At 40.1% G+C, this 25231-nt stretch overlaps 1 protein-coding gene across 2 annotated transcripts in view; it reads left to right on the forward strand.

Annotated features, from left to right (window-relative positions):
• The window catches only part of ZBTB1 (zinc finger and BTB domain containing 1), a 28795-nt gene that overhangs the window by 443 nt on the left and 3121 nt on the right, over window positions 1–25231 (forward strand). The window contains exon 2 of one of the 2 annotated variants that reach the window (XM_030319281.2): window positions 17413–24547. In XM_030319281.2, coding sequence (XP_030175141.1) covers window positions 17431–19572 — 2142 coding nt within the window. In that variant the 5' untranslated portion in view covers window positions 17413–17430 and the 3' untranslated portion in view covers window positions 19573–24547. Of the gene's footprint in view, window positions 1–17412; window positions 24548–25231 lie in introns of those variants that run through there. The other variant, XM_030319282.1, reaches the window with a different exon arrangement.

A 25231-nucleotide genomic window follows, 5' to 3' on the forward strand; every position in this document is an offset into this window, starting at 1 on the left:
AAGCCCCGGCGGAGACTAGTTCCCAAATTAGTTACCTTCTTTTCCCTTTCTTTCTCTGCCTTTATTTTTTCTTGGGGGGGGGGGGAGGGGAGGGGAGGTGTAGACGGGAGGCGGGAGGACCCGGTTGATTGACGTGCCCAGAGCCCGCTTCTCTCAACTTACAGCTGCGGCTCCTCGGCGGGTGGGAGGGGAAGTGTCCCGGAGCCGGAGGCCGCAGACTTGGGCGCGCTCCGAGGGAGGAGGCGTAAGAGCCGTGCAAATTCTTGCCACGCTCTTTTCCACCCCCTCTTGCCGGCACACACGCTTTTTGTTCAGTAAAAAAGTAGTGGGTCTCGGGTTTGGGAATTTTCAATGGAAAAGATGTGTTTCCTGGGAAGAAAGTGCTTTCGATTCCAGTGGTGGGCGCTTGCTAGAAGTTCTGTTAGTGTTCGGTAAATGTGTTGGGTGTAGATCGGGAGTCGTTACCACTAAAATATGTAGGCTTGAGTCTGAGCTCAGCCACACTCTCAGCCTCCCTTTTTTACCTAAGCAACGTGTCCGTATGATCTGAAAGGTTGACATGACCTTTTCCAAATTGGGAGCGTCGGGGAGATGTTGATCAAAGTCCTTGATGTTTTCTGGGGACAGTAGGGCATTTGTATGTGTGTAATAATACTCCTAAATCGAGCTTCAGCGTGGTAGGTACGCGCAGATTCTCCATTGGCCTAAGTATATTTCCATACAGCATGTCTCAAGGCAGGAAAACTATTACAGGAACAATTTTCTCCAACCCAAGGACTGGTTCCAGGCTTTTTGAGGCGACTTAGAATCAGTTTCCGAGTTGAAGTTCAAGTCACTTTGGAGCAGAATTGGTGAAGGATGCAGGTCTCATGTTAACTTCAAAGCAATCACCACCTTCTTAGAAACGAAGAAATTAGATTCTATGAAATTTTATCAGTGCAAGTGGATATGATGGGAGAATTGGGATACAAAAACATGAAGGTTGAATGATAGCTGGCCATTCCAACCTCAAAACTTTTACTTTTGATTAACTTGCTGGATATCTGATAAAGTCTCAGTAATAACTGAATGGCTTTGGGAGCTAGATAGGGGCTTCCTCATCTCAGAAAACTGAAGCATAGTGGATGTGAAACTATTTTCAAAGATTAATAAAGACAGTCTCATGTAGAGCCTTTACTTAACATCTTATATTCATTTTAGGAGATTTCTCCATTATGACCAAGTTATCACAGTATAGAATAACTCAAGTTGAGTAGCCTTTTCTGAGGCCTTTCTATTCTTCCCACTCCAATGTGATGGCCTATTTTGGGGAAGTAGTGGGGGAGCCCTGGTGCCTCACTGTCAGAGAAAAAGAAACCATATTTAACCAGGACCTCAGCAGGGCATGAACACAGTCTCAGCCACTTGCTCTTGACCTTGTGTTTTGATTTCATATTAACGGCTAGATTTTTGTACTGTTTCCTTATTCTCTTCTTTTGCCAGGCTCTGGGGATGATAAGTTCATGGAGCTTTTTCAGAGTGTCTCTGTGTTCCTTGCAGCAGCATTTCATATCCTAATGTGCAAGAGAAAAGAAGTGCCTGCTTTCAGGCCTCTCCTCCTCCAGCCAGGAAAGTGCTAAGCCTTTCCTATTAACCTTCTAGGCCAAGGGGGAGGAAACCCTGTGGGATACAAATGTAGAAAAGTGTCCATAGATTTTTATTTTTAAGCTGTAATCTGTTTTCTAAAACAACTGAGGTATGTTTGAAAAACATCTGTTTGAGAGGGCTCTTTGGTCTGTATAGGATGTTTTCTCCTGTTGTTTTTTCTTGTGCTAATGTATTTTGCCCTGAAATATTGGCATTGTTATTCTTATGTACTTTCATATGAACCAAATTAAAAGTGATTCGTGCCTATTTTTTTCTCAAAATGGAAATACTTATTATAAAATCCATGCTGTTTGTAAAAATTCAGCCAATACTAAAGTACATAAAATACAAAAACAAAAATCGTTTTGATTCCCACTCCCCAGAGATAATCACTGTTAACAGTCAATTCCTTGTTTAAAACAAGAGAAGGCAACATTTGATCATAACTGTGCTGTTGTGTGTGCTTCAGAACCCTGCCGAAGGATGGCCTGTGATGATTCATGGCCTTATGTTCTCTGTTCACTACTCAGGTTGGTGAGAATTGGCTAGGTGGAGAAAAAGGGAATGTTTCGCTTTGGACTGGTTTAAAATTCTATGATCAAGTAACAGACGTGAGCGTTTAAATATAACAGGGCTGCTATTTTAGGTTTGTCCTTACGAAGTACTTACTGTACTGTGGTAAGCTAGTTCTCACACTTTTTTCATGCTGATGTTGATGTCCAGCTTCTGATGGGTTGATTTCTACTGGCCAAACTCATTAAAAAAATAAAACAAAACCAAAAGCCTCATATTTGTAGAGAGTTTCATAATTTTGTAGTTGGGAAGGAGTGGCTGAATTTGCCATGAAGACCACTGCCAAGATGTTCCTGTGCTGATATGGCGAGAGGGGTTCCTCTTGAATAGTACCTAGAGGCAGCATGCCAAACATCAAGGAAAGAGAATTAGAACAAAGAAGGGGATTCATGACTACAGTTTTTAGATGTGGCATGGAAGGAGATGGTACATATTTAATATAGATTCTAACTTCTGTTTGTGGCTTGTATGGTAACTACAGGAGCTCTTAGTCAAAGCCCAGAGTCATTTATGACTTAGCCTGGCATATTCAAGAAGAATGCATGTGAAGTAGCTGATGATGCTCTGAAAACAAAGCCCCAAAGTAGTACATAGAAGTTTAATCACACCATTGGTTATTTGATAGTGTTGGGGACACTGGTCTTTTTACACTACTTTGAGTGTAAAATCATTTTCAGGGGCACCTGGGTGGCTCAGTCGGTTAAGCATCAGATTCTTGATTTTGGCTCAGGTCATGATTTCACAGTTCATGAGATTGAGCCTTGCCTCAGGCTCTGTGCTAACAGCACAAGCCAACGTGGGATTCTCTCCCTCCCACTCTCTCTGCCCCTCCCCGACTCCCACTCATGTGTGCACACTTGCGCTCTCAAAATAAATAAATACACATTAAAAAATCGTTTTCCAAATAAAATTGGGAAATTGAAGCATTAAAGCCCCAACCAGATTTTCCATTTGTTGTCTATGTGAGATACACATAATCCTTTTTAGAGCTAACTAAAGAGCTCCATCCCCACTGTATGTCTTTAGTATTGGTGGGGGGGGGCTTGCTCTGATGGATGGTGGGAGTCAGCAGATGGAAGAGGAGATGCGGAAGGGGCAGGGCGTTCTGCCTACAATGTGGGGCTATGTGAGAGTGGGTGACTAGGAGGCTTAGCATGTTCCAAAGGGGCACTTCAGTTAATAGTCATTGCCATGGAAAGAGTGTTGTCTGGTTTATTTATTTAAAAAATTTTTTTTTAACATTTATTTATTATTGAGAGACAGAGAGACACAGAATGTGAGCAGGGGAAGGGTAGAGAGACGGGGAGACATAGAATCTGAAGCAGGCTCCAGGCTCTGAGCTGTCAGCACAGAGCCCGATGCGGGGCTCAAACTCACAAACTGCAAGATCATGAACAGAGCTGAAGTCGGTCTCTCAACCAACAGAGCCACCCAGGCGCCCCGAGTGTTGTCTGGTTTATAAAAGCTGAAACTTAGGGCCCTGAAGCAAGACTTCAGAGTTTGAGTCCCACATCCTACTTACAAGGTGAGCACCTGAATATCAGCCATTAACATTCAGGAAATGAGGATAATAACAATACCTATCTCAGGATTGTTGTGAGAATCAGTTGTATGATGTATGGGAAATTGCTTTGTAAATTTTTGACCACTATATAAAAGCTGCCATGACTGAAATAATACAAAAAAATTGGACACCTGGCTGGTTCAGTTCATGGAGCATGTGACTCTTGATCTCCAGGTCATGAGTTTAAGCCCCATGATTGTAGAAATCACTAACAACAACAACATTGAAGAAATTACTAACAACAACAACCACAAATTGATAGGCAAAATAAAATTTACCTTCTTCAACATATTCAATCAAGACTGATCGAATATTAACTAAATGCCAGGCAATCCTTAGGGGTCGGGATACAGTGATGACGAAGACAATGCCTTGATCTCGAGCTTACAGCAAAACAAAATTATATAATTGTAATTGTAATCCCTGCCAAGAGAGTGTGGTGGACACAGCATCCTATAGTTGTAGATAGGGGCTGTTTTAGAACAGAGGACATCTGCATTTTGCATTACCCTAGGATCAGGAAAAAAATTCCCAAAAGAGTGACTGGACATCAAAAAGGTTCTAAGCAAAGGGAATCACATATATGGAAGCACGAAGGACTTTGCTGTGGTAGGTCCTTTGGGATGAAGGGGAATCTTAAAGCTTAAATAGATTTAATGCTTAAAAAGGGAGTTAAGCTTCTTAGAATGAACATAGTTTTTATGATACTTTTTTTATTGGTTTCATTTCATGGACTTTTAATTAGATAAGAGTGAACTTTTCAGGGTTTTGGTTGGACTTAAACAAGAAAAATGGGGTTATAAGTGGAGAAATTGGAGACAATACAGTTTGAAAAGTCGGGTGGATCTGCGGGGGGGGGGGGGGTACTTTCCTGGCCAGTACTTCCCATTGTTCTAGAACTGCCTCTCTTGCTGCTCATTCAGCAGCACTTAGTGAATACTTACTATGTTGCACAGAAACAAGCTAACGGCCTTGTCTTCAGGTTGCTCCTCCTAATCTAGTGGGGAGACCTTCCGACAGACGCACAGATAACTGCGGTAGCCAGTTCTTATTTAGCATTTACTCTGTGACAGCCACTGCCTTGTGATAACTCTAAACACTAGGAAGGATTATCATCCCTTCTCAGATGAGAGAATTGAGGTACAGATTGCTTACGGACATGTTCAAGGTCACACACCTAATAAGTGGCAGAGCCGGAATTTGGACCCAGGCGATCTGGTTAGTCTGTGCTTTTTAACACCTACTTTACGTTGCTGTTCTGATGATTAAAACATAGCGTAATAAGTGCAAAATAAGGAGATGATACAGAGTAATATCAAAACCTAAAATAGTGGGAGAGGGAGGTGTTACAGAAGGCTTTCTGGAGGAGGTGATACACTGTTAGATATGTGGGAGGTTCAGGCAGAAGAACCAATCAATCAGCATGAGTAAAAATGGAGGTAAGAAATACATTCAAGAGGAGTGGGGGGACAAGCAGTGTTGTGCTGCTTGAGAATGGAGTTTGAAGCAAGAAGTAGCCAAACATAAGACTAGATGGGTGGGCATGGACGGCTCAGTATGCTTTGCTAAGGAGTTTTTACTTTTTAGCCTGAGGATATGTGAAGGGAGGCATAGATGGTACGATTTGTGTTCTTTGTGAATCGTTTGTTGTAATAACTCAGGAGTGATGATAGAGACCTCAGGAGGGCAGGGAAGGTAGGGATGGAATAGAGGAGTAGATTTGAGAAACAGAAAATTGGTGAGACTCGACAGTTGACTGTTAAGGGTGGGAGAAGTCCCAGGTAACTGGCAAGTAGCCTGGGTGATTGGTGCATGGCAGTGCCTGCTGAGACAGAGAATACAAGGGGGAGGGGCAGATTTAGGTGGGTCCCCAAAGTCACAGAGGTACAGATATAAGTTCTAAAAAATGAACCCCCAAATTACCAAGAATACCAATGCCACGTGCAAAAAAAGTGACTTCCTGGTAAAAGCTGCCTTTTGCTGAGAAGCCTGCTGTTCACACAGTGCCCTCTAGTGGTCGGAAGATGCCATGTTGCCTCTTTAAGATGAACAGATCAAAATGTAGAGATGGCCTGGAGTAAATACTTTTCCTCTTCTACTTCTGGAGGGAGAGAGAAGTATTCCAGAAGCCACTATGTTCCCTTTGCTTTCTGTGTGGACAAATTTATTTCCTAGACCTAGGAACAACTTACTTACTCAGAAGTTAGTTGGTTGGCTACCTCACTATCCAGTGCCCTGGCCAGAAACAAGAGTAATGGCAATTTGTTGCCTATGAGCGATCAAAATAGATGAAACATCAGGTCATGATCTCACAGTTCATGAGTTCAAACCCCACGTTGGGCTCTGTGCTGACAGCTCAGAGCCTGGAGCCTGCTTCGGATTCTGTGTCTCCCTCTCTCTGCCCCTCACCCACTTGCACTCTATTTCTCTCAAAAATAAATAAAAACATTAAAAAATATAATGGATGAAACAAAGTGCAGGAACTAAACCCTTATCTTACAGAACATTTCCCTTAGGTCCTCTCAGAAAATTAAATTATGTAGATTTAGTTTCAATGAGTTTTTGTCTAATTTCTTAACCCCTAACGGGTTGCAATGGTGGGCAGCAGGAGATCAGCACCCGTTTTAGAAGTGATAGCTGTTGGCTTGACAAGCAAGACAGAATACTAACCAGCCAGCAAACCACAACCTCCAAAAGCACAACAGTTTGAGGCCATTTTGTGTAGGTGCAAACAACCCTTGCCAGTTTGAACAGCTGTGTTTTAGCAAAACACAACTGATGCAGAGCATAGGGCAGAGAGGTAGTTGGTGTTGCACTCGGGGTTGCAGAACAGGAGGAAGAGCCCTGGACCAGGATTGAGGAGATGGGGACCTTTGCTGTCAGCCACTACAACTGGAGGTGATCTTGAGTATGTCTCTTAACCTCTTAGGGCCTCACTTTGCTTTCTCATGTGTAAAGCATCAGGTTGAACTTGATCGCTTTGTAAAATTCTATGAAGTATGTTCACAATGATGACATTAATATTTAAGAAAAATTGTATTGTGCTTGACTGAAAAGACAAGAAGAAATTGTCATCTCTGATTTATTTAAAACAAATATTTTGTTAAGTTTATTTATTTTTGAGAGAGGCAGAGCATGAGTGGGGGAAGGGCAGAGAGAGAGAGGGAGACACAGAATCTGAAGCAGGCCCCAGCCCCCGAGCTGTCAGCACAGAGCCCAGTGTGGGGCTCGAACTCACGGACCATCAGATCATGACATGAGCCGAAGTCGGTCACTTCGCTTGATTGACTGAAGCTACGCAGGCGCCCCTGGTCTTTAAATTTGTATGAGAATCCCGTAAGGAGTATGAGTATCCCTATTCTATAGATGAGAAAAGTAGGTTTAGAGAGGTAAAGATGTTTCCTCATAGCTAAATAAGTGGCAGAGTTGATATCCAAACCTATTGGTGCCTCCTTCCTGGGCTCTTATTTAATACTTTCATTTACCAAGCATGCATTAAGTACCAACTATGTGGGGGACGTGTGTGCTGGGCACAGGGAGCATGAGAGCCTTGAAGTCTCATCCTTAGCCTTTCGGATTCAGTGTAGTGGGCATTGCTGTATGATACCTCTGTTAGTGTAAATGATAAAAGTCATGCTCTGGCACTGTTGGGACTAATATAAAGCGCCATTAGGGTTTTAGAAGACTTTAGGGTGTGAGCGTAGAACTGACTCACCATTTATAGCATTGTTTCTATGGGAATATGTGTTTCAAGTTCCAAAGAACTAACTTAAAAATAAAGTTTTGGAACATAACCCAATTATAATTTCAGAACTTCCTGTGCTAAGTACTGAATTTACAGTCTAATAGCCAGCCAGAATGCCTGTTCTAAAAAGTGAATAAAATTGTCTAAACTTCATCGTGTCTGTCATGTAAGTGCCTTGAAGTGAAACTTTTACCTTTGTGAGCATCTACAAAACTGGTTCTGCCTGGAAATTTCAAGAAAACCTAAAGAACTTCATTAAGTTTAAATTTAGAGATTGGACTCTATACCCTGGAAAATGGTATTCCAAGAAAGGATTTCACCAGGGTGACCTTATTTTTTACAGGTGGCAAAATCATCGAGGCCACGATCTCAGGCTCAAGAGTCACATTGCCTGTGTTCTCATCTCACGAGGTCCTCTGTGGCCTTACAGAAGTTATATAACATTGCGCGCGCGCACACACACACACACACACTCTTAGACTAGAGCCTGACCATCGATAGGAGCGCTTAGCAAGTGTTGGCTATTCCTATCGTTGTTGTGTTACACTTGTCATTCACTCTACCTTCAAAACCTCCATTTACCAGTTTGGTGAAGTGTACCTGTCTTCCATCCCATTACATCTTCATGCTTTCGTGTGTGCTGCTCTGTATCCCTCTCCAATTATTTACATCCACCCTTGTGCAGATGCCTGCAATGCCTCTCATCTTATTCTCTATTTTTCTCTGTTCTACTCACTCATCAGGTCCTCACTCAAAGCTTCCACCTTTCCTAACGCCCGCTGTTGTAGTACAATCATGCTTTTATTCCCCCCTCCAACTCTTGCTGAACTTTATTCAGTTTGATTTAGTAATTATTCTCAAATTGTTTCTTGGTTTAAAATTTAACCCCTCATTTGTAATTAGTTCTATGTTGACCCTCCTTTTCCACCCTCTACTTCGATGCTTTATGCAATGTTGGGAATGTCGTAGATGTTCAATACACTCTTGATACTCGGCTTTATTAACATGAGAGAGCCCTTTCATTTCATTTCAGGATTTTTAAAAGGATAGTCTATAACCCTCAAAGTAAATCCCTATACATATATCCAATCATAGAAGACACGGAAATAGGTATGAGGAAATGAATGTATATACCTAAATGACCTTTGAGATCCAGAGGTAATTGTTAGTAGTTGAGAGATGGGGGCACTGAATCGAGAGTCTGATGCTAGACTCTGCTGCAGATTCTCACTGAGGCAATGCACGCTGTCCCCGGGGAGGCCTCCGTGGCCTATGGCACACATTACAAAAAGATGATTTGCTTTACAGAAGGAGTCACTCCAAAATTACTGTAAGTGACTTTTTCAATCACTTTATTTTTTTAATTAGTTAATTTTGGGGGAGGCGGAGAGAGAGCAGGAGCAAGCAAGAGTGAGGGAGAGGCAGAGGGAGAGAGAGAATCTTACGCAGTCTCCACGCCCAGTGCGGAGCTCAACGTGGGACTCGGTCTCACAAGATTGAGATCGTGACCTGAGCCGAAACCAAGAGTTGGACCCTTAACTGACTGAGCCACCCAGGTGCCCCTTCATTCAGTTTATATGCTTATTTATAGGTTCTTCAGTTATCACATGACTAAGGCGGAAGCAAAAGAAACTTTCGGCAAAACTTTTTTCCCAGTTTAAGAGATTTAGTGATGAAGGAAAAGTATTTCTGATACCTTCCTATGTCAGTGAGAAATTTACTGAAATAGCTTGCACAGTATAATTTAGGGGACACGTCTACTGGGTAAGACCAGATGCACGTATACAGATAAAACAGCATTACAGATGGAGTTCAGATGTGGGTAGTCACTTGTGCAAGAGTGCCTGGTCAGTAAATCCTGTATGAGGGACTCATGCCCAGTCCTTGCTGAGTGTTCTTTGCAGAAGGGCACTTAGTGCCCTTTACAAGGGGTTCGTACCCCTTTGAGTGGTCGTATGTCCTTGTTCTGTAATCCTAATCCTAGTACCTACTTTACCACGGTTAATTGTCCCCTTGATACACTGTTTAACAGTCAGAGATCTCTGCTGTTCTATGAAATAAGAATGTTGGATCAGATTAGAAGTCTCTAAACTCTAAAAATCTGTGAATATCTAAATTCATATGCTTACTGTGCTTGGCGGCTGTTTTTGAATTTGAGATGAAACTTTCAAACTAAAAATCTTAAAATCTGGCGTAAAATGTGTCGCATCACCTAACTTCTTTCTTTTCCTGGAGAACTGCATGCAACAGATATCCATCTGGCCTTAGAACTCTTGACTTTGGATCACACTTGAAGTTGTGCTCTCAGTCCCAGCCCTTGACTTCTAGCTGTAATAAATTTGTTTCACTAGTGATATAGCTAGTATATAATATAAGCAATCACAGATTCAGTTATAAAGACAAGAAGAGCTAAACGCTCTTGCACTGTTGATGGGAATGCAAATTGGTGCAGCCACTGTGGAAAACAGATGGAGGTTCCTCAAAATGTTAAAAACTGAACTACCCTATAATCCAGTAATCACATCACTGGATATTTGCACACACAAAATAAAAACACTAATTCAAAATGATTCATGAACCCCCAAGTTTATAGCAGCATTATTGACAATAGCCAAGATATGGGGGCAGCCCAAGTATCCATTGATTGATGAAAGGATGAAGGCAATGTGGTATATATACACAAAGGAATAGTATTCAGCCATTAAGAATGAAATCTTGCCATTTGCAATGACGTGGATGGAGCTAGAGAGTATAATGCTAAGCAAAATAAGTCAGAGAAAGACAAATACCATATGATTTTATTTATATGTGGCATTTAAGAAACAAAACAAGTGGGAAAAAGGCAGGGGGGGAAAGACACACACAAACCAAGAAACAGACTGTCAGTTATAGAGAACAAACGTTACCAGAAGGGAGGTGGATGGGGGGGATGAGTGATAGGTGATGGGGATTAAGGAGTGCACTTGTGATGAGCACTGGGTGATGTATGGAATATTGAGTCACTACATTGTACACCTGAAACTAATATTACACTGTAGGCTAACTATACTGGAATTAAAATTAAAACTTACAAAAATAAAATAAAAATAAGAACAGCTAAGATATAAGCAATCTTTTTATTTAAAACGTTTGCAAGCTTTACTATAATAGAAAGTTAACTAAGTTTTAGTAGCATTATTAATATCAAAAAAACTGAAAGGAGAAAACTTATTTTGGAATTTGAATAAAATTGTTTTTAATTAATTAAATTTACTGTAAATGAATGTAAAAAAATATTTTCAAAAAGGGGGCGCCTGGGTGGCTCATTCAATTGAGGGTCTGACTCTTGATTTTGGCTCAGGTCATGATCCCAGGGTCATGGGATTGAGTCTCGTGTTGGGCTCCATGTTGAGCATGGAGCCTGCTTGAGATTCTCTCTCTCTGCCCCTCTCCCCTGCTCACTTTCTCTCTCTCTCTAAAAAAAAAAAAAAAAAAAAAAAAATCAGGGCACCTGGGTTGCTCAGTCGGTTAAGCATCCAGCTTTGGCTCAGGTCATGATTTGCGGTTTGTGAGTTCAAGCCCCACATGAGGCTCTCTGCTGTCAGCATGGAGCCTGCTTCAGGTCCTCTGTCTCCCTCTCTCTTTGTCCCTCCCTCGCTCTCTCTCCCTCCCTCTCAAAAATGAATAAACATAAGAAAAGATTAAAAGAATAAGTCAATGAGTTTTTAAATTTTTAATGCAAAAAAGTATTCTCGAGATAGATAACAAGCTAAAAGTCTCACAAGAATTTAGATCCTTCACTCCAGATTCCATGCCCCACCTCTCTTCTTTTTTTGTTTTTTGGGGTTGTTTTGTTGGTGTTATTAAGCCTTCTCAAAGTTTTTCTGTGTAATAAGTGAGGTGTAATAAGAACAAAATTATTGGTACTAATATGTGAAGGATTGTTATTAAAAGTTACTCTACTGGGGCGCCTGGGTAGCTCAGTTGGTTGAGCGTTCGACTTTGGCTCAGGTCATGATCTCACAGTTCGTGGGTTCGAGCCCCCCGTCGGGCTCTGTGCTGACTGCTCAGAGCCTGGAGCCTGCTTCGGATTCTGGGTCTCCTTCTGTCTCTGCCCCTCCCCCACTCACGCTTTGTCTCACTCTTTCTCAAAAATAAATAAATGTAAAAAAAAAATTTTTTTTTTTTTATTAAAAAAAATTTTTTTTTTCAACGTTTATTTATTTTTGGGACAGAGAGAGACAGAGCATGAACAGGGGAGGGGCAGAGAGAGAAGGAGACACAGAATCGGAAACAGGCTCCAGGCTCTGAGCCATCAGCCCAGAGCCTGACGCGGGGCTCGAACTCACGGACCGCGAGATCGTGACCTGGCTGAAGTCGGACGCTTAACCGACTGCGCCACCCAGGCGCCCCTGTAAAAAAAAAAAATTAAAAAAAAAAGTTACTCTACTTTTGGGGTGCCTGGGTGGCTCAGTTGGTTAAGCATCCGACTCTTCGTTTCGGCTCAGGTCATGATCTCATGGTTCGTGGGTTCGAGCCCTCCATCAGGCTCTGTGCTGACAGGGCAGAGCCTGCTCGGGATTCTCTCTCTCTCTCTCTCTCCCTCTCTCTCTACCCCTCCCCCCACTCATGCTGTCTCTGTCTCTGTCTCTCTCAAAATAAATAAACTTAAAAATTTTTTTCAAAGTTACTCTACTTTTTAAAGTTAGTTTTACTCAGAATGTGGATATTTGCATAATAATATTGATGAAACTACAATTCTAGGTCAGCCTAGAAACTGTAGTCTTAGCATGAATTTTGTTTGGCCTTGAGCTCTCTGAGGGGAAGGTAGGAATGTAGAGACCTGTGAAGACAGTGGGGTTCATACCCATGCCTTTCTGACCCAGAGTCCTGTGTTCTCTCCACAAGAGCATGATGCTCTCTTCCATAGAGAAGGTACTTTACTGAATACGTGTTGAAGTCACTAGTGTAGAAAAAGCCAAAATTCTCAACAATGTATCCCTGAGATTGCAGAATACCTGTGCTATTGCCGATTCTCAGTACTTTATATAGTGCCGGGTGCCCCAGAGCACTCAAGGAATATTCGTTGCATTGACAAATGTGCGTTCAAATGCTGTTGGTGCTCTTGTTGTAGTGTAGTGTTTATATTAACACGGATGCATTTTTACTAACTTCACTGAATCTGATTTTCTCTAGAGAGGTGCCTATCATATTGGTCTTGGATGTACTTGCAACAGTTTTGGTTGCTGGCCGTAAAACTGCTTTCCATTTAGGGGCTCCTGGGTGGCTCAGTCGGTTGAGCGTCCGACTTTGGCTCAGGTCATGATCTCACTGTTCTTGGGTTCGAGCCCCACGTCGGGCTCTGTGCTGCCAGCTCAGAGCCTGGAGCCTGCTTCGGATTCCATGTCTCCCTCTCTGACCCTCACCTGCTCATGGTCTGTCTCTCTCTCTCAAAAATAAATAAACATTTAAAAAAAATTAAAAAAAAAACAACCCTGCTTTCCATTTAGATTAGAAGAGGTCTTGGAACTTTTCAGCTCTTTTTTTTTTTTTTAAGTTTATTTATTTATTTATTTAGAGAAAAAGAGAGGACAAGCAGGGAAGGGGCGGCGGGGGGGCAGGGGGTGCAGAGAGAGAATCCTAAGTAGGCTCCTCGCTCTCAGGGCAGAGCGCAACGCCGCGCTCAACCCCACGAACCATCAGATCCTGACCTGGGCCGAAATCAAGAGTCGGACGCTTAACCGACAGAGCCACCCAGGTGCCCCTAATGTCTTTATGTCATTATATTAAGCACAGGATATGAAAAACCTGCACATCTTCGCAGATTAACTGCTGGCGTTCCTCCTACTAGACTACTGTTTGGAAGGAAACCTTTTTATTTTTTATTTATTTATTTTTTTAACGTTTATTTATTTTTGAGACAGAGAGAGAGCATGAACAGGGGAGGGGCAGAGAGAGAGGGAGACACAGAATCTGAAACAGGCTCCAGGCTCTGAGCTGTCAGCACAGAGCCCGACGCAGGGCTCGAACTCACAGACCGTGAGATCATGACCTGAGCCGAAGTCGGACGCTTAACCGACCAAGCCACCCAGGCGCCCCTAATGTCTTTATGTCATTATATTAAGCACAGGATATGAAAAACCTGCACGTCTTCACAGATTAACTGCTGGTGTTCCTCCTACTAGACTACTGTTTGGAAGGAAACCTTAAGGTTAGCTGACTAGTCAAACTTAGCTCCTGCTGCTTAGAATATGCATGACCACCACTACCACTGCCGTGTTACTTCCGTTAGTTATCACCCGTCAAGAACTTTACACATTGTTTCTATGAATCCTTGTATGTGATATGTTATTTGACGTATTATCCCCACTTTGAAAGTTCGGGAAATTTGGGGCCAGTGAGGATAAATAAGTTACCAAAGGTGGCGAAGCTAGATTGGAACTCAGCTCTCTCTGACGCAGAGCCTGTGTTCTTTTCCTTGTACCGTCCCGTCCCGTCCTCATCGACATTCCATCCCTCTTCCGTGCAGGGCATTCGTTATCATCCGGAAGAGTTTGTTTCATTTTTTAACAACTCTTATTAGGAGATTTGTTTTGAGATAACATCTATCCTTCTGCCCCTTTCTCTTTATTATTCATTAAAGTTCTCTATGAATCCTACAAAATGACTATAGACCTAGAAATCTCATCCTATGGTGCTGCCACTCTGGAAAACAGTATGGACTTTCCTCAAAAAAATTAAAAATAGAACTACCCTATGACCCAGCAATTGCACCACTAGGTATTTATCCAAAGGATACAGGAGTGCTGATTCGAAGGGGCACATGCACCCCAATGTTTAGAGCAGCACTATTGACAATAGCCAAAGTATGGAAAGAGCCCAAATGTCCATGGACTGATGAATGGATAAAGAAGATGTGGCATATATATATAATAAATATATAATAAATGTATATATATAGGGTGTGTATACACACACACACACACACAATGGAATATAACTTGGCAATCAAAAAGAATGAAATATTGTCATTTGCAACAATGCAGATGGAATTAGACTGTATTATGCTAAGTGGAATAAGTTAGAGCAGACAATTATATGATTTCATTCATATGTGGAATTTAAGAAACACAATAGATGAACATGGGGAACATGGGGAACACAGGGAAGCAAAAATAAGATAAATACATAGAGGGAGACAAGCCATAAAAGACCCTTAAATACACAGAACAAACTGAGGGTTGATGGGGGTGTGGAATATGGGTGATGGGCATTGAGGAGGGCACTTGTTGGGATGAGCATTGGTGTTGTATGTAGGTGATGAATCACTAAATTCTCTTCCTGAAATCATTGTTACACTATATGTAACTAACTTGGATTTAAATAAAAAAATAGAGAGAGAACAAACTGAAGGTTGGTGGAGGCGTGGTGGGTAGGGGGATGGGCTAAATGGGCGATGAGCATTAAGGAGGGCACTTGTTGGGATGAGCACTGGGTGTTAAGTGTAAATAATGAATCACTAAATTCTACTCCTGAAACCAGTACTATGCTATATGTTAACTAGCTTGACTTTAAATTAAAAAATAAAAATAAATAAATAAGTCTAAGAAGCTGTGAGTTCAATAAAGTTAAAGCTTCTTTACAAAAAAAAAACTCATCCTATAAAAAATGGGCTTGGGGTCAACGTGTGTGTGTGTGTGTGTGTGTGTGTGTGTGTGTGTGTGTGTGTGTGTTTCTCACCCTTTGAATAAGAGATTGTTGTTTGGATTTGTTTTATATAATTGTTATTGTTACATAATTTCATATCCTTTGTTTATTTACTTGACTTTCCATCCTGGAAACTTACTCATTTTCTTCTACAGTCTTTGTTCATTAATTTAATTTTTAAAGGCCACACGACAGTGAATTTTAATTTTAGGTAGTAGATTTACCTGGGTTCACTTGCAACTCCCTTATTACCAGACATTTCAAATTATAAATAACATGTTGATGGATATCTTTGTGCATATATTGCTTTTTGTATTTAGGTACATACTAAGCATGCTTCCTCATTGGTTATAGATACCTGACTTATAGAAGGTTGAAATATTGTGCCTATTGACATGCTTGATTTGGCTTACAAAAAGGTACAATGGTTGCAATTTTAAGAAGGCGCTAGTCCTCATGATAAGCCACCGTCTTTTTACTAGACTCACTAGATGCATATCCCTGACTAAGCAACTCTGTGTCATTAGGCAGGAAGAACAGGAAGAAGGAGGAGGGATGGGTCTTTAGGTAGTGGGGAAAAAGGGTATGTGATCCAGATATGATCTGTGAAGAACAGATAAAAAGCAAGTGGAAATAAACTGTAGATACCTCTTAATTACCATTGCAAGGATTGAAGGGTTTGGGGACTGGAGAGTGAACATTTAATGTCTCTGAACAGCTTGTTAAATGTTCTTTTTATGCTCAGGTTGTATAGGAACTTGTTTTTAAGTAGAAGATAGTGAAGTTTACGTATACAGATTAAAAATTGAGGCTATGGATTGAGCGTCCGACTCTTGATTTCGGCCCAGGTCATGATCTCACGGTCATGAGATTGAGCCCTCCTGTCAGGCTCTGCACTGAGCTTGGAGCCTTCTTAAGTTTCTCTTTCTCTCCCTCTGCCCCGCTCCCCTGCTTGTGTGCACTCTCCCCCCCCCCCAACTCCCCACCCCCATTAAAAAAAAAATTGAGGCTAAAATTGGATCTTATTTTAGTTTTATAATATAATGGATAGGGCTTCTAGTGCTTTTAATGTTTTTGTCTCCTTTACCCAAGGTCAACTCACTACATTAATAATATTTATAGTGGGGGGGGCGCCTGGGTGGCTCAGTCAGTTGAGCGTCCAACTTCGGCTCAGGTCATGATCTCGCTGTCCTTGAGTTCAAGCCCCGCATCAAGCTCTGTGCTGACAGCTCAGAGCCTGGAGCCTGCCTCAGATTCTGTGTCTCCTCTTCTCTCTGCCCCTCTCCCACTCATGCTCTGTCTCTCTCTGTCTCTCAATAATAAATAAATATTTAAAAAAAAATTTTTTTTAACCTACAAAAATAAATGGCCAATAAATGGCCAATTTTGTATCACCTATAGCCCCCACACCCACCTCACTGGATTTTTTTCACGCATAGTTTAGGGTACATCACGTCATCTATAAATATGTTAGCGTGTTTATCTAAAAGATAGGGACTCTTTTAACCAAAATACATTCAACACACTTAAATATAAGCAGTGATTCCTTAATACCCGTTACCTAAGTTTTTAATACTCTGTAGTTTAGTTTATGAACTTTCAGTTTAAGTTGTTATTTTATTTACTTTCATTGTTTGTATCCGTCAGGTACTTTTAAACTTTTTCCTTTCAAATCTAGTAAATGTTACTCCCAACATAGTTTGAGGAAACCAAAGTGATGGTTTTTGTTTTTGATACCTTAGCTTGGGTTTCCTTTTTTAACAAAATATTTATTTTGAGAGAGACAGACCACGAGCATGTGAGTGGGGAAGGGCCAGAGAGAGAGAGAGAGAGAGGGAGGGAGAGAGAGAGAGAGAGAGAGAGAGAGAGAGAGAAGCCCAAGCAGGCTCCGCGCTGAGGGCTTCGATCCCACGAACCATGAGATGATAACCTGAGCCAAAATCAAGAGTCAGATGCTCATCCGACTGAGCCACCCGGGTGCCCCCATTGTGCTTCTTAAAATCAAAGTGGGAAGCTTGACTAAATGGCTATCTTCATCTTCAAATTTAAAAAAGCATTCAGGTATTCAGGTATTGAGTTTTACTACACTGGAATGGAAAACTACGTATACCTTTGTTATAATAGCAAAGTCACACAAGTCACAAAGTGTGATCAAAATTACTCTTCAGGTGCTTTCTAAAGGTATCTCGCCTGACTTTACTATTTTTGTTTTACATAGGTCTCTAATTAATAGAAGATGGCAAAGCCCAGCCACAGCAGCTACGTCCTTCAGCAGCTAAACAACCAAAGGGAATGGGGTTTTCTCTGTGACTGTTGTATTGCGATCGATGACATTTACTTCCAAGCACACAAAGCAGTTCTGGCTGCCTGTAGCTCCTATTTTAGAATGTTTTTCATGAACCATCAGCACAGTACTGCGCAACTGAATCTCAGCAACATGAAAATTAGCGCCGAGTGTTTTGATCTCATTCTGCAGTTTATGTACTTAGGCAAAATCATGACTGCTCCCTCTAGCTTTGAGCAGTTTAAAGTGGCAATGAACTATCTACAGCTGTACAATGTTCCTGACTGCTTAGAAGACATACAGGATGCAGATTGTTCCAGTTCCAAGTGTTCATCTTCTGCTTCTAGCAAACAGAACAGCAAAATGATCTTTGGGGTAAGAATGTATGAAGACACAGTGGCTAGAAATGGCAGTGAGGCCAATAGGTGGTGTGCAGAACCCAGTTCAACCGTAAATACACCACATAACAGAGAGCCCGATGAAGAGTCTTTACAATTAGGTAATTTTCCGGAACCACTGTTTGATGTCTGTAAAAAAAGTTCGGTGTCCAAATTATCTACTCCAAAAGAACGCGTGTCACGACGCTTTGGACGGAGTTTTACCTGTGACAGCTGTGGATTTGGCTTTAGCTGTGAGAAGTTATTAGATGAGCATGTGCTAACCTGTACTAACAGACATTCGTACCAAAACACAAGATCCTACCACAGAATAGTGGATCTTAGAGATGGAAAAGACAGTAATATCAAAGCTGAGTTTGGTGAAAAGGATTCTTCTAAAACATTTTCTACGCAGACGGACAAATACAGAGGAGACCCGAGCCAGGCGGCCGAGGATTCGACTTCAACCCCTGGAAGCAGAAAAAGTAGCACCGTCGAGTCTGAGCTAGCCGGCGAAGAAAAAAGCAGAGCTGCCGAAAGGAAAAGAATCATTATCAAGATGGAGCCAGAAGATATTCCTACAGACGAACTGAAAGACTTTAACATCATTAAAGTTACTGATAAAGACTGTAACGAATCCACTGACAACGACGAATTAGAAGATGAACCTGAAGAGCCATTTTATAGATACTATGTTGAAGAAGAGATCGGTATTAAAAAAAGTGGTAGGAAAACTCTAAAACCTCGGATGTCAATAAGTGCTGAAGAAAGAGGAGGTTTAGAAAGTATGAGGCCCCCTAACAACAGCAGTCCGGTACAAGAGGATACCGAAAATGCATCTTGTGAGCTGTGCGGACTCACAATCACCGAGGAGGACCTGTCATCCCATTACTTAGCCAAACACATTGAAAATATCTGTGCATGTGGTAAATGCGGACAGATCCTTGTTAAGGGCAGACAGCTTCAGGAACATGCGCAGAGATGTGGAGAACCCCAAGATCTGACAATGAATGGCTTGGGAAATGCCGAGGAGAAAATGGACATGGAAGAGAATCCTGATGAGCAGTCAGAAATAAGAGATATGTTTGTTGAAATGTTGGATGATTTCAGGGACAATCATTTCCAGATAAACAGTATCCAAAAAAAGCAGTTATTTAAACATTCTGCCTGTCCTTTCCGATGTCCGAATTGTGGCCAGCGTTTTGAAACTGAGAACCTGGTGGTTGAACATATGTCTAGCTGCCTAGACCAAGATGTGTTTAAGAGTGCCATCATGGAAGAAAACGAGAGAGATCACAGACGAAAGCATTTTTGTAATCTGTGTGGAAAAGGATTTTATCAGCGGTGCCACTTGAGAGAACACTACACTGTTCACACCAAGGAGAAACAGTTTGTCTGTCAGACATGTGGAAAGCAGTTTTTAAGAGAGCGTCAGTTGCGACTGCACAATGATATGCACAAAGGCATGGCCAGGTATGTCTGTTCCATTTGTGATCAAGGAAACTTCAGAAAACATGACCATGTACGGCATATGATTTCTCATTTATCTGCTGGTGAGACTATATGCCAGGTCTGCTTTCAGATTTTCCCAAATAATGAACAGTTGGAACAGCACATGGATGTTCATCTGTATACATGTGGAATATGTGGAGCCAAATTTAATTTGAGGAAAGATATGAGATCACATTATAATGCCAAGCATTTGAAAAGAACATAAGTGATTTTCTACTGTACTCACGTTTAGTTGATAGCAGACAAAACACCAAAGCAAAGGATATGAGCTATTTAGAAATTGATTTTATAAGATGAATTGTTGGAGAAAGATCTCAAGGCCCTTTTACCTTTAATATTTTTGTTTAGGATCTTAAGTATCTACATTTTAGATGTTATTAAATGTTTATCATTTTTGTTATTTCTTCATAGAATTCTTTGATTTTAGTTTGTTTTAGCTATGATTAAAATTACTTTTCAATGTAGACTACAAGTGGTTGTTACCCCTTCAATGACTATTAAACTTTAGTTTTTTTATCATAAGGTGATGACTTTACTATTTCTATGTGGGTTTTTTTTTTTTTTTGTAAGGTTATCCTGTGAAATTTTAAATCTAACATCATTGGCCATTTGTGTTTATTTAAAAAAACTTTTTAAAGTAATTCTTGGAAACTATCTCATTTGCTATTAGCTTTTTTTTTTGGTAAGTTGAACAGTGATTTAGCTACTGTTTATTCCCCCCCCCCTTTTTTTTTTATCAATGAAATCCATATTCTTTAATTGACATGCTTGTTAGGCAGGCTAGGTGCATTGACTCTAAACTTGAAGGTTGACATGGGCTCAAACTTGGCCTAAAAAGATTGATGGACCTAAGGAAATTCCTATAAATGAATATTTCCTATAATTGATAAAATATTATCATTTAATAATCACATTTAAAACTTATATTAAGTGTAAAATCCAATGACTTTACCCCACTGGAGAAATTAGTGGGGACATGTCATTTTGTTTTGTGATAGTAAATTTAACTATGATAGTTAATTAAAAAGACATATCTTGTATTCATTTAAAATAATTTAAAATATTCTGATTTCTAAAGTGTATTAGTTTATCAATTATTTTTGTTTATAAATAGACTTTAATAGCTCTCTAGGAATATGACATCTAAAGGAAAATGATTTTTCATCTTTAAAATTACATACTTTTGGAACTTAACTTTGAGATTTGAGAAAGCTGCCATGTATATTGATAAATCAAATAAAATAAAGAAATAAATTACAAACCTGGTTGTTCTATAAAAGTAGAGTGTGCAAAAAAATGTCTTGTGTTTTATACTAAGATTTGGAGGAAACGTGTTGTGGCAAATTGCAGTTTATCGCCATGCTTTATTACTATTTTTTTCTGTAAAGGACTACAAAATTTGAGGACTATAAAATAATCACAGAGCATATAAGTAGAAATAGCTTATCATTTTTAGTTAAAGGAGTATCATTGTTAGTTGTTGTTGACACAGGGTCTACCTTGAATTACATGTGAATTAAAACACTGGCACAGCCGACACACCAATAAACACATCTACCGAATAGAATGCCTTTTAATGTGAATTACTTGCATTGTCATACCCTTCTCATAACGCAAGGGGTTTTAAGTGACGTCTGTATTTAAACATACAATTCTGTAATTATGCACAGTAACTTAACAGCATTGCTCTTTTTGCTTACGTCAGATTTTTAAGCTATGCAAGTCCTATTTTCCTATACAATTTGCATACAAGGAAAAATTGCCAAGAGAATTGAGACACTGACGAACACAGATCTAGCTGAAAGAGAAGGAAGTACTGGAGCACAGTGTGAGCTCGGAGATTTGTGGGGATACAAGTAAGAATAGGATAAGTAAGAAGAGGGACAGTGCAGGTGGCATGTGGTATTAAAATAATGGGAAATAGAGACGGGGGAAATAACACTAATAGATAAACAAGAAGTTAGGAATTTTTTTTTTTTTTTTAAGCCACCTAGCAGAAAAAGCAGGAAAAGTGATTCAGCTAAGTCTTGGACACAGTAGTTTATCAAGGAATTAAATCTGGAGTGCCACTTGAAATATGGTGTATATATTACTGATAAGAACCTGATAAAAGCTCTGTAACAAACCCAGAGACCGTCAGAGGGTTGCGTAATGAGATAAGATAAACTCAACAAATTTCCAGACTATTGATAGAGTATCTCAGTGAACATAATTTTTAGGGGGAATCACTTTTTTCCATGATCTCCACCAAAATCTATTGCAGTGGCTTCCCACCATTAAAGAATAGGGTGGTTTCTAAATACTACCATGCTGTAAAAAAGGATTGTCTATTCCATTAGGAAAAGGGAGGGTTAATTTAATGTTTTGACATGGACCGACAGCCAACAATTAGCAAGCAAATATATAAACATTGAACATAATGTCTAACTTTACATAACTGAGAAGTTTATGGTTTCGCGAAGCCCCACCTCACCATGTGTCCTTCCAGTTCCATATTACTCAGAACAACTTTTGTTTTGTTTTGGAACCAGCTATAGGGCAGCACAGGCTCCTGTGGGTATAATGTACAAATTTTCCTCATTAAGGCAGAGAGTACATTTAAAAGCTACTTGCCTCTTACAGTTAAGGGGAATGAAAAATGTCTGACACCTCTCTCCAACCCAGTTTCTTCTGACTTCCTTCCTTTCCTGGGGTTACAGAGCTGTAACTCCTTGCTATTGCTTCTTGCCCTCCGTGCTGTGAAGGCAATGAATCGAGGTTGTGGAAGCTACCTTCTCCTCCTGCCTTTCACAATTTATGTAATTAGGCTCCGAATCCAAAAATGAAGGGAAAATCTAGACAGATATCTGTGGAATCTTGTGTCTCACAGAGTCTTGCTTAAAGGGCCTTTGTTCTTCAGCAAGAAATCTTAGAGAAATGGAGTCCATGCCTATCAAAGCTTGTCACCGGTTACGGTGCAACGTGGATGTTTATAATTCTGTAATAAGCACCACTAAGAATCTCAGATTAACGAAGCACAACAGGGTGACAGTGCAGTAGGACTCAGAAATCTGTCTTAATCTCACCCATATTTTTAAAGTAAAACTATTGAGGCAAATGACTCTCATGCGTAAAATGGTACAAGGCTCGTTTAATATATGAAGTTCGAATATGGACAAAACTTAGAAGAAAGAACAGGGATTCTAGGGGCTAGTTATAGAACTAAAAGAATTAAAATAAGGACAAACTTTGCTAGGGCAGTCAGAGCACCAATCAAAAGGAAAAATAATAGACTGACGTGAAAAATCGTATTTAAGTGCTGTAGTTGAAAACAAAAACACGAACGAGATGTAGGAGTTGAATAAAATATAAACATTTGGGATTGTTTTAGGTGAGAGTAGAGATTGAAGTACTTTGGTAGGTTAAAATAATACTGATACATTAAAATAATTACAGCTATAAAATGCCTAGTGAAACAGTTGCTGTGAACATGCCAAGGATATGCCTAAATGCTTGAGATAATATACTCACTTTTCTATTCTAAAAAAGTAGGAAGAGAGGCTAGTGATGGTTGGCAACTTTCTCCCTGGTTAAACAATACTTGTCCCTATATACCACAAGTTAAGGAACTTCCATATATAATAGATCTCTGGAAAAATCCCCCCTCATAATCAGTTTAACAGTTAAAAGTAAACATAAAACTTGTCATTGTTAACAAAAAGGTGAATTAGTACCAACCAAAAGAAAACCCAAATGTGTATCAGTACACGTTGTTGGGAGTAAAGAAGTGTGGCGTGTTTCTTGATTTTTAATGGGTTTTGTGAGTTAAAATTAATTTGCTTTCCATGAATCTACTTGATCAGTTCCTCATCTTTCCTCACCGGGCCCCACCTCCTTTGTAACAAATGTTTGTCTGTGATAAATGCCAGCGTTCCTCAGGCAGCGTAGCAGTACAATGCCTAGGCCACCAGGGTGCCAAAAAGCTGTGTGGGGACATATCCTTGGGGAATGCCCCCCATCTCCTTGATACTTGAGGTGTAGGGAACGGGATGACAGGATGCATGCCAGCCAAGTGAAGCAAGTAGGGTGCTGTTGGGTGTTTAAGAGCACGAAGATGCCGCCCAGATTAGGAAGCCCTTGATCCATCCATCCTAGAGCTCTCCCTTAGTAATCCTGGCGTCCATTTACTTAGTGCTCTTTATGCTCCGCCAAGTGCTTTACATGCACAATTTTAATTAAGCTTCACAGCCTTATGAGGTAAGTATTCTTTGGATTTTCCAGATGGGGCACTGAGGTTCACAGAGACTTGAGTATTTTTCCTAAGATCACACAGAAATTAACCACAAGAGCTAGAATTGAGCCTAGAACTATTTGATTTCTACATGCCTGTACTTAACCACTCAGCCACATACCTCACCTACCATGAAGTACAAAGGAGGCCCTTTTCAGCCTAGGAACACGTGTGATAAAGCTTCTATGAAACTCTGTGCTCCATGTTGCATCTGTGATCTGCTGTGCCTGGTAAGGTACTTAATGAACGCATTGAATAATGTGGAAACATATCAGTTGGACACAAAACTTTTTATTTGAATGGGTCACATTCAGAGTGATGTTTTAGAAATAAATCCTGACTATTGACATGTTTTAATTTTCCTTTATTTAAACTTAAACCTTTAGTGGTATAATCAGCCATTTGGGAAGACCCATTGTAAGTGCCCAAGTAAAATTTAATTTGAATTCCACTTCTGTACTTTTACTGTGACTTTTTCCCTTCTATTTTCCCTATTCCTGACCTTTATGTTTTCATCTCCAAGCAATCACCATTTTATTGGTTATGAGACTGATGAGTTGAATAATTCCAGCCATTTGAAAGTATTCCCAAGAAAAGCCAGGATCCCAGAATAACTAGTTTCCTCTTTTTGCCTTAACAGATGATGTGGATAAGAAAATTTTCATGTCTTTGGCTAAAAAACAAAACAAAATTCTTAATTGGCATATTGTGATTGGTTTGATTATAGAGTAATGTAAGTTGGTCTAAAATCAAAAGTTGGTTTTTCTCTTTATAGTTCAATTTACCAAAAATATTAGTGTAAACTTATAAACACAGTCTTACTCATAAAAGAAATGAAAGACAGTTTCAGGAAACGACAGCTGTTTATGCACGCTAACCTAGCGGCAAACTTAAAAAAAAAAAAAAAAAAGAACAGTTAATGGTTTAAGTGAAACAATCCCCCTCCCAATCTAATCTGATTTTAACTTGATACGTCTATTGCCTGATTTCTAAAAGCTATACAATAGGTTTTACTATACTGTATTAAATCTATACTTTAATGGGCTTTCTACCATCTGCCAAATGTTATTTTTTGAGTGAAAAGAGAATAAGATGGTGAAGACTCATGGATGATGCCTTTATAATTACTCAGGTGGCCCACTTTCATTGCCTTCTAGCAAACTCAAGGACATACTACTTGGTAACATAGCAGAAGAGTCTTATACTAAAACCAGATGAAATGTAGCTACTTATAAATTTATATGCTGGCAAGAAGCAAAGATGCAAGGATTTAAAATGCAAGGACTTTTATGTCTGTGAGTATTGGTAAATACAAACTAAATGACAATAGCTTGTAAACATGCTAATTTTGAACCCGTTTATTACCACTTACATATTTATATTCAGGTGCTTAGTTGACTTTATCATTAAGAAGCTTAAATCGTTTCCTTATATCCAGGAGAACCAAATCACTGAGGTCCATTGGTAGTGACAGAATTGTTCATCCTTTCTATCAAAATCGACCACAGATCACTAGGGGGCAGGAAGCCATTAGAATTTCTCATTATCTTACTCATTTGTTGACAAAAAAGATGGTGTAAACATTGTAGTGCAG

This window comes from Lynx canadensis, chromosome B3 (assembly GCF_007474595.2).
Source record: "Lynx canadensis isolate LIC74 chromosome B3, mLynCan4.pri.v2, whole genome shotgun sequence".
In the NCBI taxonomy this organism is placed as follows: Eukaryota; Metazoa; Chordata; class Mammalia; order Carnivora; family Felidae; genus Lynx; species Lynx canadensis.